This window comes from Triticum urartu, unplaced genomic scaffold (genome assembly GCF_003073215.2).
Source record: "Triticum urartu cultivar G1812 unplaced genomic scaffold, Tu2.1 TuUngrouped_contig_5572, whole genome shotgun sequence".
Lineage (NCBI taxonomy): Eukaryota > Viridiplantae > Streptophyta > Magnoliopsida > Poales > Poaceae > Triticum > Triticum urartu.
This window is the reverse complement of record NW_024116257.1, coordinates 1-15,638: the sequence shown is the minus strand read 5'-3', so window position 1 is coordinate 15,638 and position 15,638 is coordinate 1. Positions and strand designations below refer to the sequence as shown.

At 47.5% G+C, this 15,638-nt stretch overlaps 2 protein-coding genes across 2 annotated transcripts; both read right to left on the bottom strand.

Annotated features, from left to right (window-relative positions):
• Positions 1–1,841: 1,841 nt before the first annotated feature.
• Positions 1,842–3,408, bottom strand: LOC125529393 (bidirectional sugar transporter SWEET2b-like). The gene is made up of 5 exons (XM_048693807.1): positions 3,121–3,408; positions 2,797–3,016; positions 2,516–2,674; positions 2,272–2,391; positions 1,842–2,180 (listed from the first exon to the last, which is right to left on the bottom strand). Exons 1-5 carry the CDS (start codon positions 3,207–3,209, stop codon positions 2,073–2,075), a joined length of 696 nt encoding a protein of 231 aa, XP_048549764.1. The 5' UTR covers positions 3,210–3,408; the 3' UTR covers positions 1,842–2,072.
• Positions 3,409–4,596: 1,188 nt separating this feature from the next.
• On the bottom strand, positions 4,597–7,873 carry LOC125529392 (serine-aspartate repeat-containing protein I-like). Its single transcript, XM_048693806.1, has 4 exons — positions 7,566–7,873; positions 6,795–7,282; positions 6,602–6,709; positions 4,597–4,964 (listed from the first exon to the last, which is right to left on the bottom strand). The coding sequence occupies exons 1-3, from the start codon at positions 7,741–7,743 to the stop codon at positions 6,608–6,610; spliced, it is 768 nt and encodes a 255-aa protein (XP_048549763.1). The 5' UTR covers positions 7,744–7,873; the 3' UTR covers positions 4,597–4,964; positions 6,602–6,607.
• Positions 7,874–15,638: the final 7,765 nt, after the last annotated feature.

Genomic DNA, 15,638 nt, shown 5'->3' with positions numbered 1-15,638 from the left:
AAAAAATTCTTGTGCTTTAAAAAACTGTTCATGCTTCCAAATTTGTTCAGGATTTTTTAAAATTGTTCACCATTTCAAAATTTGTTGTGAAGATTCAAAACCTGTTTGGGAATTGAAAAAAATGTTCCAGCTTTCCAAATTTGTTCACAAATTCAATAATAGTTCATGTTTTTCAATTTTGTTCAAAATTAAAAAAATGTTCTGGAAGTTTTAAAATGTAAACATTTTTATTTTTTGTTCACAAATTCAAGAAATGTTCCCCTTTTTCAAATTTGTTCACATCATCAAAATGTTCCTGTTTTACAAAATTTGTACAAAAATTCGGGAAATGTTTTTATTTTGAAGAAAATATTCATAATTTTGAAAATTTCAATTGTTCAACCCAATAAATGGACTGTAGTCTTTAACTGTTGTGCTACTAATTGAACATGAGAACGTCTACATTGCAGTGGTTTGCATGGCAGGCCAATGTCACCAATCTAGCTGTTATTGAGTGGAGCATAGACGACTAACTTCGATCTTCTTGTCCGATCCGGAATCAGACTATGGACTGTGGGTGCAATCTCCTTAATTCTCCATTCGTTGATCCATCTAGAATCCCAGAATAGGGTAGATTTGCCATTGCCAATTGTAGTGTGTGCCGCCGCATGAACCAACTCCAGTGCTTCCGCCGCGACAGGAATGTTAAACTCATCCTATGGCCGGGATCTGTCCGCCGGCTGCAGCCAAGCCCATCTGGCTCGCAGGGCCTTGTTAAGCCAATGCATATTCGGGATCCCCAAACCGCCCGCCCATTTGGGCGTGCAAACTGCGTCCCAAGCGACGGCGCAGTTGCCCCCTCTCGCATCTTTTTTACCGCACCACGGAAAACCTCGGCAAATCTTGTTAAGGGCCACAAGAGTCTTTGCAGGAAGATCAAGCGCTAACATGGAATGGAATGGGATCACACAAAGCACTGACTGGATTAGAAGTAGCCACCCGCTTTTCAGCATTGTCGCCGCCTTCTAGAGAGGCAAGTTGTCGCCCACTCGATCCACCGGCGGCTGGAGCTGCACCGCATTTTTCTTTTGAAGTGTCAACGGCAGACCCAAATATTTGCACGGAAAAGGAGCAGTAGGGCATCCCAACATGGTGGATAGTAGCTCGATCTCGTCCTGGGAACATCTAATGGGGAGCACCGTACTCTTGGCCATATTGACAGACAAACCGGAAGCTTGGCCAAACAGGTGCAAGATCACCCTGGAGGTGGCTGCCTCAAGTTCAGTTGGCTTCATGAAGACCACGACGTCATCCGCAAACATGGAGACACGCTGCTGCATGCCAGAACGAGCCAATGGTGCTAGAAGGCCATGCTCAGAAGCATGTTGGAAGAGTGCATAGAGGGGTTCCATGCAGAGAATGAATAGCATCGGCGACAGCGGGTCCCCTTTGTCTGAAACCTTGACACGCCAAGATTGGCTTGCCGGGACGGCCATTAATCATGATCCGCATGGAGGAGGTGGCTAGGAGTCCACAGATCCAGGTCAGCCACTTGTGTCCAAAGCCTAGCCTACGCAAGACTTCGATCAAGAACGGCCATTGTATGGAGTCAAATGCTTTGGTGATGTCGAGTTTGAGCAGGGCCGCTGGGTTCCTCAAAGCATGCATACGTCGTGCCGTGCATTGCACGAGCATAAAGTTATCGTGGAGAGAACGCCCTTTGGTAAACGCGCTTTGGTGGCATCCCACGAGCTTCGGAAGCTCCATAGCAAGTCCTGTGGCAAGGATCTTGCCAAAAAAATTGATCGGGCTATTAACCAAGCTGATCGGGCCCAGAATTGAAATATTTGTGTGGAGAAACATTTCATAACAAAGGGGGAATCAAACAAAATATCCCCCCTCCTCTGCATTCTTTGGGGAAAGAATGATACTTGAGCAACATATAAACAGAGGCATAGGCCAGCAAATCTGTACAAGCTGATTCAGCATCAACTAGGGAAAACAGGGCCGGGGCATACAATTCTCTCCTACAGAACCCCACACCCACCCTTTCTAGCCAAGCTAAAACTGAGAACTGATCACTTGAGGTTTGATCAGGCAAGCAACGGCGCAGACGTATCCTTGCATCTCCATTTCCGGCTGTAGTAAGCGTAGAGCGCCAACTGCGTTGCTCCCAGGACAACTCCAAGTCCGTTGGGCAGCTGAAAATTCAGACGGCAAGAAGTGTAATCGTCAGCACAATACATCGATTCAAGTAAAAAAATGCAATTTGAAATCGGATCGGGTGCTTACGTAGATGAAGAGATCACGCAGCAGCACTCCATAGACCGCGAAAGAGGCGCTCATGAGCAATGTAGAGAGCGAGAGGTAGAAGGGCATGAACTCCACGCACTCCGTCCTGATCACCACGCCCTGAAGAAGCAGCGATGAAGACATGCGTGAGAACAGTTCCATGTCACGCTGTTGCGCGCCGATCGCGTACGTAGTCCAAAAAGGATGATCTAGGTAGGAGAAATTTTCATGAGGAGCTGCGTACCATGACGGCTAGTGGGGAAGCAAACATGGAGAGGAGCGACGCCATGCTCACGGCGCCGACGAACTGCTGCCGAGTCGGCTGGTCAAAGAAAGCGATGCTCGCGTGCGCGACGAGGGCGAACGCGCAGACCAGGAGAGTCAGGAGCCCTACCATCCTCAGCTGTGGAGCAGATGGATAACAGATTTCAGTACAGGAAGAAGTATTGCAGTTGTTGTTCCCTGTTTGACTGGTTTTCTGAGATGATGAAAGTGCAACGGGGTTCAGGACGGGAAGGAAATTACCCTGGTCTTTCTGCTGTCTGCGTAGATGAAGAAGAGGGAAATGTAGGCGAGCTGGAACGCGGCGCCGGTGCCGTTGACGGTGGCGACGAGCAGCCGGCCATCGGAGACCCAGGGGAGGCCATACCAGAGGCAGATGAAGCAGTTGAGCAGGGAGAGCAGGTAGGGGAGCCCGTCGAACTGCTCCGTGGACTTGGCCTTGAGGATCCTCTTGAAGGTCGGCCTGAAAAAGGCGACAACACGAAACACAAACGCGTCGTCAGAAACCCCTCTCCACGACGATCAAGCCAACAAAACCAGCGCCATCCATGTATATAGCATGCTTACACTGGGGAGAGGAAGAGAGCAAAGGCGAAGAGGTTGCCGGCGAACCCCGCGGCGAAGCAGGAGATCTCGTACAGGGAGAGGGAGTCCATGGATGAAAGATTGAAGAAGCCTCCTTGTATCTTGGCTCGCTCTTTCCACGTCTGCCTCCACAGCACTGTAACGCCGTGGCTTTTGTAGCGGGCTGCACGGCACGGCACGAGCCAAAACCCCACAGCCACAAGTTGGGTTGTATGGTTGAATCATCGGCAACCTAGCCCTGGGAACGCGCCTCTTCATTTATTTTCTTCGCGCCTATGGAACGGGAGACGACTGCGAGCACGCGTCTCCACTCATATCAGTTAACCAGCAACTTGTCTCGCCTCTGCTGACACCGGGGCTCCCTCTCACTGTCGTGTATCGCATGGACGTGGTCCGCAGTGGCATGAATGTGTTTTTTTGTCAACTAGCTCATTACTGACGCACTGGCAAGATCATTACTGGAGTAGCTTTTACGAAAAAAATGAAATTTACTAGTAGTACCAGCTATCTACAGGCTATCGTTTTCTGCGGTAGGATCTGAAGAATCTTTCCTGGCGTCCAGATAGTTTTTTTCATTTTTTGAGGTAATGGCGTCCAGGTGGTTGATAGGTCGGATCGCCGATCATCGCCGTGAACACAAATCGGCCAAGTCACTCTTTGAACTTGTGGCCGAAAAGTTTGGATGGCCACCGCTTGCTTGGCCGTCATTTGACCCAGCGGTCTCCGGCCCTAGCAACCAGAAGATTGGACGGCCGACAGCACCTCTGAGGAGCGGAGCGGATGACAAAAGGTGCGTTTGAGGCTGACACGCCTCGCCATGTCGATGCTTAGAATGACCAAACGAAATTCAGCACGGAGAAATGCAGCGGTTTGGGAATTCCATGCTCAAAACTTGTGAAGATGAGTCATCAGTTGAGCCAAATATAAGTGGCTAAGACACGCCATCTTTCAGACACTGCTTCTCAAAATCGGGGTAAACCTTGCCACACTTGATATTTTTCTTCTTTTTTGGTCTTCCCGATAATCTTCAATTCAAAGATCTAATAGAAAGTTGACCTCAACAAAATCGTGACGCTAGTTTGCCAGAATAAGCGACATCACATTCCAGGTGAGCCTTTTTCCTTGAAATTGTGAGTAAAGACCATGGAAAAGCAAGTAATGGAGCTCAACTATTTGAACAAAAAGAAAAGGCAAGCAAGGTATATAAGTCGACAAGGCAGAGCCAGCATCTTTACACACTTCGTAACAATATTTGGCCAAATATATGTACGTCTGTCAGACAACAAGTTCACGAGAAATTAAGGTCCCAGCATGTGCAATCATCTGATGGAAGAGCAACACAAAAGAGTGTAACCCATATCAAGATCTTTATTTTTGCTTTTGTATTCAACATTCTGATATGCTGTGAGGAACTACTTAAGACCACGATAAACAGCATCTCAAATTGTAACAGGGCCATTAAAAGGGACGTAACAGACGATACCTCCCGACAAATAATTATAGAACATAAAGACCAAAATTTTCACTGTTGACCAACTTTTTAACTCATATGCTACAAGGACAGCAGAACCTAAAACATGCTAGACAAGGGGTAATACTCAGAATACTGCACCCAGGATTTTAACCACAACCAATACAATGTAACTTTGCACAGCAAGACACGGAAAACACGGGTGGAGAGAAACATCAGCTCGATGTCATTCGAAATCCTTCAACTCCATCATCTGTGTGAGCACTCAACGAGCCTAGTTACAGATACCCATCAGCTTTGCACAAGTTTGCATCTTCTGCCGTCTTGCTTTCCACGTTCCTTCCAATTCATGTACCTGAGCATAACAAGGGCATTTCTTGAGGCTGCTAACGAAATATAACTTAGCATGAATGAAGAACAAGCACAAGACACCGAAGGATCACTATAATCTTTTACCAAGGTACTGTTATCTAAGTCATGACAGATTTTTGAGTTCATTATCCACATTTTCGTGCATGTCAAACAACAGTAAATATAGAGAATGCATCATGGATAGATTGCAGATGAATTCTCAAGATAAAATAAGCCAAGGATCCCAGTTAACTGAGTGGTATGTTACTACTTATCAGCTCCAGAGCTATCTGTTCTTAAAATGAATAAGAGTACAGAAAATATCGCAGAAAAGGTGCATCCCAGATTTCCACATGTAGCAGGGAGCAGGTTCTTCACAATAGTACAAAGAAGGTCCCCTAGTACTTCTCATATAAGCTCACAGGAAAACACACACAAAACAAAACACATGAAATTTGGGAAATTCTTTTGATGTAAACAACGTGACTATTCCCCACTATATAAAAACGTAGGGTACAATTTTGTGTACATGGATATTGCAATTTGCAATGAAGTTAAATGAGTAGTGTGTTCTCGGTTCATACGTAATAGTGTCCAAATGCTACAGCTATATAGCACATGTCAAGCTCATCAAACTTCTAAGATATTCTCTGCCAAATAAATGACTACTAGGACATAAGGAACAGCATATGATTTGACATGGGCCCCGGCCTCTTATAAATGCAGCACAATCAAATTTATTCAGGTACCATATCACGACACTCCCAACACATGGCTCGTTGATATCTTTACAAGTAACTCAGTGCTAAGCATTTGATTTAAGAAATCAGTTCTTTGTATAAAGCTCATTACATGTATGAGACTGAGATCTAGCATGGTATGATGCCTCCATACATATTGGAAAGCTTAATATGCCCAAAATGGTGCTTCTATTGTACAGATAAATCTTGGTAGCAAAAGGGCAGCACTAAGTTTGAAGAAATACTTACATGATACAGAGCAAATGTACTAATAAACCCAGCAGTCATAGACAAATTGAAAGATTAAGGACCACATAATAAAATGATCTTAGACAACTTGTTCAAAGTTTTCTTCCTGACATCATTTTCTCATAACCCCTTAAAATATGTTCCCAGCTGCAGACATGTATTATTACCATGCTCTCAATGATGGTGTCAGCCATTGTGAATACTTTTAAGACGGGAAGATAAAATCATAAGTGCTGCTACATTTAATCCTAGAAAAACAATTCCGGGCATGCTTGTATTAAATATGATAAATGTCAATACCGGGAGCATATCAATTTATCAAGAAGGGTAGTGGAAAGTGAGCAGAACACACTAGAAGGTCAAAGCCTTTGATTTGAAGTTAATATTTACTGAACGGGCTGTTCTCCGGCCATTTACCTAACAAATGATTCAAGTTCCCCAGTTGCACCCAATTGCTCTTGTACAGATTTGAGATGTTAAGTTATGCATAGGGAATACAAATCTGCATCTCATGTTCAAAGGTGCAGCACACAAGATTTTGTTCACTCACAATCACACAATTTGTACAGAATTCATACAGACAATTGATTGAATGGCACTCTCATTGAACGAGGCATAATCAAACACACTCCTAAGCACAGAACCAACTCACCTCCATCTATCTCTCTGAACCACCAAAGACTTCCAAAATCCCACAGCAATTCCACCATTTTGCCCGATGCCCCGAAGCAGCCACCGCCACCGCCGGTCCGCGTACCACCTGCACCAAAAGTAACCCACCTAATGAGAAATCACAGCTTCAAAATATGGGGAATGGATGGTAAACAGGCAGAAACGTTATGTACCTCTGTAGTATGCGCAGCAGCTGGCTCACGAGACCGTGACACCTCACCCTTTGCCTCCGGTTCCTGCACCACAGCAGCCGTGTCCGCATCCCTGACCACCACCTCCTCAGCCTTCGTCCCCGGTTGATGCGCAGGATGCACCTTGGCTGTGTCCCGGATCACCGCCTCCTCGCTCTTCACCTCTGGTTCCAGCACCTCAGGTGCTTCGGACACCACGATATCCTGCACCTCCGGTTCCTGCACCACGGCATGCGCCTCCGCCCTCGCATCCACCTTACCCTCTTGCTCCCGGTCAGCAGCTTCAGGCGGTAAAGCGTCAACCATGACCTCCTCCCCGGCCTCCCCCGTGGCGCCCTCATCAGCGACCTCGACGGCGCGCTCCACCGGCACCTCCGACGTGGCGCCCTTCTTCTCCTCCTCCTCGGCCGCCTCCGCCCTCGGCGTCACCATCTCCTCGGAGCTCTCCATCGAATCCTCGCTCGCATCCACTGCGCCCACCACCGAACACAAGCACACGGCATCAGAAACACACACGCATCCATCATCTTATAGGGCACGAAAGGAAGCGAGGCGGAAAAGGCGAACAGCTCGTAAAGCGGGCGGTGGGAACGTGGGCCGGCCGGCGCCAGCGGAGGGCGTACGAATGCCACCCTCGCCGCAAGCGCAAAAGGCGATTCCCGCCGCCCCGCTGGTGCCGAAAGCGGCGTGGCGCAGATCTGCCGCCGGCTTAAAGAGGGGGCGAGGGGGAGGAGGGGTAGATGCCATGCGTACCGGGAGGAATGTTAAGTTTGATTGGTAGGTGGTTTCCATCGCTGGCGGCGTCGCCGTGGCTCGAGTTATTGCTTCCGTTGTCGTTGGTGGTGGTGGTGGCGCCGCCGTTGGACCCGGCAGGCTGGCCCCCCTGCTGCTTCTTCTTGAGCTTCGCACGCTTTTTGGCGCCCTTCGGCATGGCGGAATTCGAGGGTGCGGCGCCGGCGATGGAACGGGAGGAGAGGAGAGAGGGGAGGAGGAAGAGGAAGGGGAAGGAGATTTGTTTTGTTGTGGAGGGAGGGAGGGGATCAGTTTTTGTTAGGTTTACGCAGATGGAACAAATTTGAACGGGGTTATATCTATTTTATCTGTGCGGAAAATGTATCATTTGTTTCTCAAGTTACATGTTTTTTATCTGAACAAACTGTCTAGTTGCTCAGCGGGTTATATTGTCATGTTAGAAAGAGCATTTCCTCAGTTAAGCGCATTTTTTTAGTTATATTGTAATGGTCCATTTAAAAAAGAATATTACCTCCGTCCCATGGTATAAGATGTTTCTGTAGGCTAGTTTATATGGCTATCGTATTTTATTTTTTGAAGATGATTTGTTTTATCTGCGATGATTCGTAGAAAACGATATGTATTTTTACAGTAGTGTTAGCAAACATTGTATGTGTCAAACAAGTTAGAAAGTATGAATTTTTACAGTGGTGTTAGCAAACATTGTATGATTAAAAACCTTAAAGAGATAGTAGCATGTAGTATTGGTGGTAGTCCCGAGTTTTATGTCAAATGTATAGAGTTCTAATTTTGTGAATCTTGCCGTGCAATGCCCTTGGGTTCATAAATAAGCGACTTTTAAGCATGGCCAGAATCTCAAATGTATAACTTATTTTCGTATGGATGAGTTGAAAACATAATGTAAACCTTACATGAATAAACATGTTTATATGCCAAACTATAACATTTTCACGGTGCAGCTCAAATATTATCGTGTTCACTTACGGAGATAAGCGTGGCAACTCGGTGTTTTCCGAGCAAATTCGGCCACGGAGCGTTTCGTTTCGTTTCAAGAGGAGGAGGGCGCTCCATTGGACCTCTATTTAGGAGCGTTGTCTATCGTCCATCTACCACAACTTGCTCAGCTCAGCCGGCTGCATGCGAATTCCCTTCCCTGATCTAAAAACGGCTGCTTTCACCTATGGCAATTCAACTCCAGGCTGGTACGTTAGAAACTGACAATTCAACTCCAGCCTGGTAGTAGAGCCATTTGTTTTTTTTTCAAAACGGAGGCAAAAGATTTGCCTCATTTATTAAATAAGAGAGAAGTGTTTTAGAGTGTTACAAATGACCCGTATGCCCGGCATGGCAACTACTCGCGCACAAAAATACACCCTAGTTTTTTAGCTCCCGCGATAATCCAAAGCTTGACGTCGTTGATGATAGCACGGAGAAGGACCGGAGGCGGTGCGCTCTTGTGTCGGAAGACCCGAGCATTACGCTCGCTCCAGATCGTCCAAGAGACTAGCATTGTAAGTGAGGCCAGGGCTCGTCGGTTTGAGTTTTGCAAGCAGGTTCGCTTTTCCCATCATTCCAAAACGGATCCATCCAAATGCCAAGAGGAGGTGTCCATGTGTGCTAGAACAAATTCAAGGATGACCGAGTTCCAAAGCCTTATGGTGTAGCGGCATTTGTAGAAGAGGTGTGCACCCGTCTCGCCAACACGATTGCAAAGCGGGCAAAGACCACAGTTTTGCCAACCGCGCCGCTTCAATCTGTCGGCTGTCCAAATCCGGTCTTGGATAGCCAACCAAGCAAAAAACTTGATCTTAGGAGGGGCCCAAGCCTTCCAGATCATAAAGTCCATGGGCGAAAGTGTCAGTCCAAGAAACTGAGCCTTGTAGGCGGTGGCCGCGGAGTAGGACCCGTCGTTGGCGTGTTTCTAAATAATGTCATCGTCAGTTTGTTGATCCAAGTGTAGGTCATGCACAAGCATCCATAATGTGAAGAATTGGAGGATGTGGGCACCGGAGACAATGGTGTTGCGACCGATCTTAAGAATTCAAGCATCTTCATGGAGGGCCTCCCGCACCTTCCAGTTCTTGCGTGTGGAGGCCGCATAAATCAAGGGGGCAATGTCTTTCGGTTTCCGCCCAAGAAGCCATGGGGAATTCCAAAAAGGTGTTTTGGCACCGTTTCTTAAAATGATGGTCGTTGAGGCATAGAAGAAGTCCATGTCCTCCTCCGTGCAAGGGTTCCCAAGCCCCACCCAAGTAGAGCCATTTGTCACCACCCACTCTCTCACTCTCTTTTTGACACCATTGTCACACCCTTGTCTTTCAAAGACAGGGCAACAGGGTTCTTGCGCGCAGACAATCACGTCGACACCTTTTTCCGGTGACAGCTGCAGGCTTGTTTCAAAGAGAGCCACACGATCCGGAGCGCTCCTCGACACCAAACTGAGCTCGTGCCAGCGGCGGCTCCCTTTGCGGACGTTGGTTTCGACGTGGCCCACACCGTTTGAGCGCGAGGGGCGCCGGACTGACGTGCCACCCATGGGCAAACCGGGTCCAGACACTCAGCCATCAGCCATCAGTGGCACGAGGGCGTCGTCTTGGCAGGATCGGCCGTCTAATCCAAGGTTAACTGGAGTCCCCGCTGCATTGATTTCCACGCCCGTTCCTTCAAATCTCAATCCAGTTTTTTTCTTCCTGTCTATGAAAACGCGGCCACACGGTGACTGTCTGTGTCTCTGGTCCTGAGATTTAAATCTGCCCGTCTTCCTTAGAGAAGACAAAACTGACCAACTTGATGATAAAAAAGTTTTCGTTATTCAAATCTGGCACTATTTAACGAGCATGTTATCGCGATCTGAGTGCAAGATTCCTTTTTGATTTGTTTTGGACCCGATTCCGTTTTGTACCAGTTCAAGATCCAGAGGGCCGTATATGATTTAGTATTCAGGTGCAGCACAAATCCGTTCCCGCGGTGTCCCGACGCGACGCATGTGAGAGGTCAGTGCGAAACACTAGCACTTCGGACTAACATGCACTCACCTGGAGCACATAATTGTTTTTTATTTATATATGGAAGAAAAAAAGGGTAAAGATGCGCCTGGAAAAGGATGGGTGAGCGCTGGTTAGCGTCTAGTTCCTGCTCAGCCGTCCGTATGGTTCCAGGTTGCACGTATCATCATGACCTGGATCACACCGGGCCTACATTAAACGAGCGTGACAACGACGTAAAAGGATTCCGTTGCTATTTTCTTCTAAAAAAACATATGGGAACCAACAGCGACACAATCTAGAAAAACCTATACGCATTTCAATGGCGCGATTAAGTGCGCTTTCTCACGAGTCACGGCACGGTTGACGATTTGCTTTCCCGCAGAAAAATATTGATAATTAGCTACGCTTTTGGTTGACAGGGCACGGCAAGAAAAGCATTCTTACCCCAAGTGCCAGGCCCTGATCACAATACAGCGTTTAGGTACAGCCAATATATATATCGTCGCACGTTTTGAGATATGATAATTGAAACAAAGCAAGACAACGCAAGTTTGTTCTTTTCCTCACTGGATATCTAGAGAAAGCAAATATGTGCTTGAGTTCCTACCGTTGGTTCCTTGCGCATTGTTTTCTTTCCACATATGCTAATTTCCAGGTAATTCAATGTTTTTTTCAACCTTGATTGATCTTAATCCAAAGTTGCAACATATTTTGCTTACTTTTGCACCTGTCGTGGATATGCAAGTTTAATGTACTATATATACAACTTTTACATTATTCATCTAGAAACAAACTCCCTGTCCCTGTCCCCAACGCCGCCTCTCTTGCAACATGGGCGAAAGACTTAAACTGCGCCTCCGGCTACCCTCCTAATCCCTCTCCTTCCCCTCGTGACGTCGAAGGGCGAAGCCCGAGCAATAGAGGGCAGCAGTGGAGCCATATTCTCGCCCGACTGTGGCAATTCACGGTGGGCAAGGCTCGCCCACCTTGATTGCGGAGCGTAAACTTCAGCAGCGTTGTGATTCGGCGCTCCTCTCTTCAGTTAAGGCAGGATGGCCTCTCCCTTCTTTTTTGATGGTGCGGTGGTTGTGGCGTGCCTGTTATCGGTACTAAAACCGGCAGATGTCGGGTATGGGGCCCCGAGCTGTGGATCTCAGGTTTGTGGGTAACAGGAGACGAAGGGGACAATATTTACTTGGGTCCGGGCCCTCTTGAAGAGGTAATACCCAATGTCCTTCCTTGATTATATTGATGATGGCATATGGAGTACAAGCTTGATATACCTTGAGATCATAAGTTGTGTTCTAACCCTAGAGCTAGATGATTGTAATTGTGATTGTGTCCTTTAAGGACTAAACCTCCCAGTCTATATAGACCCTGGGGGATACCTTGGGTTACAATGGGTCGGTTGCCAATCTAGGGATGTGCATGGCGCCAGGCCAATGCAAGTCTTGGAGTGCACGTCAAGTCTTCGACGAAGTCCATCCTGATCACGCCGAAGTGTGCGGCCTCCAGAATCCTTCCTTGAGAGAAAGGTGGGTTGTAAGCTCGCTATGGGCCAACTAGGTTGGTACCCCCTAGTCCAGGACACCGTCAGTAGCCTCTAAATTGGTCTTCGATGCCGAGGACGACAAACCACCTCAGACACATGACTTCAGCTTTGGAGTCTTCGGCGTGACAGGCGAGTTCCTCCCTTTATCATCTTGAGTTCGGCCTTGGCCCCACCATGCCCTGATGTTTCCTTAAACTAATCTTCCCTCGATCACTGAGACGTCTAGGGAATATGTCGCTTTATGGGCAGACATTGAAGCGTTGCTTTCTTTCTTATATTTAACGGGTATCCTGTCAAAGTTACATCAAAGCGCATCTCCACTTTACCCTTCTTCGACCCCGTATAGAAAATCACCCCTATAATCTAGCTTTGAGAGCTTCAGAAATGGTGAACGACGCAGGCTCCTCCAAGCGCCCCCACGGCTCCCTCAAGGGTGACTGGGAAGCTGCTCCATTACCCGCCTTCAGCTGGATCGTCTTGCCACCCAAGCTTATTTTCCGGATCTAGATCTGGCCTCCACCCATCCAAGCTTAATCTTCGTAGATGGGCAGGTGCATGCCGACCGCCACCCCATCCCTCATGGGGATGACCGGCATGCATTGTTCCCTTTCTCCTCCGTGGCCTGGGATTTCCTATCCACCCCTTCCTTCGGGACCTACTTGAATTTTACGGGATCCAACTCCACCACCTGACTCCCAATTCAATTTTACACATCGCGGGATTCGTCGCCCTTTGCGAAATGTACCTCGGATGCACAACCCACTTCGTGTTGTGGAGGAAGTATTTTTGTGTGATGCCTTGCTCTCGGGGAGGGAGACTCCATGAAGTAGGAGCGGTCAAGGTCTGTCGAATAGTCGGGACTGGCTACCCCACAGGCACCCCTCGAGAGGATGCCGACACGTGGGCGTCCAAGTGGTTCTATATGGCCGATGTCCCGCTGCATGACCTAGTTCGGCCCGGGCTCCCGACCTTCTCCTCGGATCCTCTGAAGAAGTGTTTTAATTGGAGGCTACGGAGCACCGCTCAAAAGGATGACTCTGGCATGGCACGCCTCGACGCCTAGGTGAGGTGCTTGACAAACAATGGTCTCACCATCATAGACATGATAGCGACGACCATTGATCGAAAAATGTTGGAAATATGCCCTAGAGGCAATAATGAATTGGTTATTATCATATTTGCTTATTCATGATAAAGGTTTATTATTCATGCTAGAATTGTATTGACCGGAAACTTAAATACATATATGAATACATAAACAATTACTAAGTCCCTAGTAAGCCTCTACTAGACTAGCTCGTTGATCAAAAGATGGTTAAGGTTTTCTAACCATAGACATGTGTTGTCACTTGATAACGGGATCACATCATTAGGAGAATGATGTGATGGACAAGACCCATCCGTTAGCGTAGCATATGACCGTTCAGTTTTTGCTACTGCTTTCTTAATGTCAAATACATATTCCTTCGACCATGAGATCATGCAACTCCTGGATACTGGAGGAATACCTTGTGTGCTATCGAACGTCACAACGTAACCAGGTGATCATAAAGGTGCTCTACAGGTGTCTCCGAAGGTATCTGTTGAGTTGGCGTGAATCAAGATTGGGATTTGTCACTCTGTATGACGGAGAGGTATCTCTGGGCCCTCTCAGTAATACAACATCACAAGAAGCTTGCAGCAAAGTGACTAAGGAGTTAGTTACAAGACGATGTATTACGGAATGAATAAAGAGACTTGCTGGTAACAAGATTGAACTAGGTATGGAGATACCAACGATCGAATCTCAGGCAAGTAACATACCGACAGACAAAGGGAACTACGTGTGTTGTCATAAAGGTTCGATCGATAAAGATCTTCATAGAATATGCAGGAACCAATATGGGCATCCAGGTCCCACTATTGGTTATTGACCGGAGAAGCTTTTCGGTCATGTCTACATCATTCTCGAACCCGTAGAGTCCGCACGCTTAACATTCGTTGACGATATAGTATTATATGAGTTATGTATGTTGGTGACCAAATGTTGTTCGGGGTCCCGAATGGGATCACGGACATGACGAGGAGCTCCGGAATGGTCCAGAGGTAAAGATTGAAACATAGGATGATATGGTTGGGCCAAGGGGTAAGGCCCATGAGGCCTTAAGACAGTGCACAAAGGGGTTTTCTCCGAGGGCAGGGGCTAGATGCCAAGGTTCCTAGCGTCTACCCCCTGGGCTAGACGCCGTAGTCTGTGGCATTTACGTAAACGCTAGGAACCGTGGCGTTTGGCCCTGGAGTCCGAGAAGGACTCTTCTTTGCATTCCAACCCGACTTTGGGGAGGCCCTCTCCCCAATTAACGACCCCAGGGCTCAACATATAAATAGAGGAGCAGGGCTAGCCCCTAGAACACAAGTTTTTGAGCCTCCTCTAGTTGGTCCTAGTTGACTAATTAGAGCTAGCCCTAGCTACCTCTAATCCTCATAATTAGAAGCCCAATGTGGTTCTAATCTCCTCCGCTCTAAATCCGTTGTGCTTGGCGAAGCCCTACGGAAATAGTTTCACCATCACCACGATGTCGTGCTACCGGAACTCATCTACTACTTCGCCCCTCTTGCTGGATCAAGAAGGCGAGGACGTCATCGAGCTGAACGTGTGCTGAACGTGGAGGTGCCATACGTTTGGTACTTGATCGGGATGGATCATGAAGGTGGACGACTAGATCAACCGCGTTGATAAACGCTTTCGCTTAGCGATCTACAAGGGTATGTAGATGCTCTTCCCCTCTTGTAGCTATGCATCTCCATGGATAGATCTTGCGTGTGCGTAGAAATTTTTGGTTTTCCCTGAAACGTTTCCCAACAAAAAATCCATCCCCTATGGCATCGCTAACATTCGTTGTGTATGTACAACAGAACCGACGACGCCAACTAATCAATTCGGCTTCAAGGACCAAGCATCTTTTGGCGCACCCCTGGCTGGCATATACAAGGGAGAACCAGCGGATTTCACGAAGCAAAAGTTCATAGACGGTTTGTCTTACTACAAACCTGCTGAAATAGTAAGTCTCCCTGAACCTCCTCGTCCATCTGAGCAATTCATTTTATCCTTTTCAAATGATGTTCGATATATTTGAACAAAGGTGAAGGCATTGGCTTGAAACGCTAAGTTTCCCTGCTTGAGCCGGGGGTATATCGTCAAGATGATGACCCCGGCTTCCACGAAGATGAAGAATTGTCCACCATATACGAGGAGGGGACTTTTTATCAAGAGAGCCTTGATGGCTCTAGACTGGCTCACTACTGGAATCAGCTTCTTTGCCGTCGTTTGCCGTGGCAAACTGTCCGTCTGAACATGTGCCAGCAAAGGCCTTCTTTGCCGTCCGCTTTCTGTAAACAGACGGCAAAGGATTTTGCCGTCCGCCATCCGAGGCCAGCAGACGGCAAAGACAACGGACGACAGTGCGGTGGCGTGAGTGCCGTTAGGGGGTTAACGGTGCTCTTTGTCGTCTGCCAGCGGACGACAAAGAGTCAAAGCTCTTTGTCGTCCGCTGA

What these genes read in the sequence shown, in the direction of transcription:
- LOC125529393 (XM_048693807.1), bottom strand. Translation starts at nt 3,209, where the DNA reads ATGGACTCCCTCTCCCTGTACGAGATCTCCTGCTTCGCCGCGGGGTTC. An exon ending in GCTCTCTTCCTCTCCCCAGT is followed by an intron (nt 3,017 to 3,120) that starts GTAAGCATGCTA and finishes CGCCTTTTTCAG; the next exon opens with GCCGACCTTCAAGAGGATCC. An exon ending in CAGACAGCAGAAAGACCAGG is followed by an intron (nt 2,675 to 2,796) that starts GTAATTTCCTTC and finishes TCTGCTCCACAG; the next exon opens with CTGAGGATGGTAGGGCTCCT.
- LOC125529392 (XM_048693806.1), bottom strand. Translation starts at nt 7,743, where the DNA reads ATGCCGAAGGGCGCCAAAAAGCGTGCGAAGCTCAAGAAGAAGCAGCAG. An exon ending in CAAACTTAACATTCCTCCCG is followed by an intron (nt 7,283 to 7,565) that starts GTACGCATGGCA and finishes TGGTGGGCGCAG; the next exon opens with TGGATGCGAGCGAGGATTCG. An exon ending in CTGCTGCGCATACTACAGAG is followed by an intron (nt 6,710 to 6,794) that starts GTACATAACGTT and finishes CTTTTGGTGCAG; the next exon opens with GTGGTACGCGGACCGGCGGT.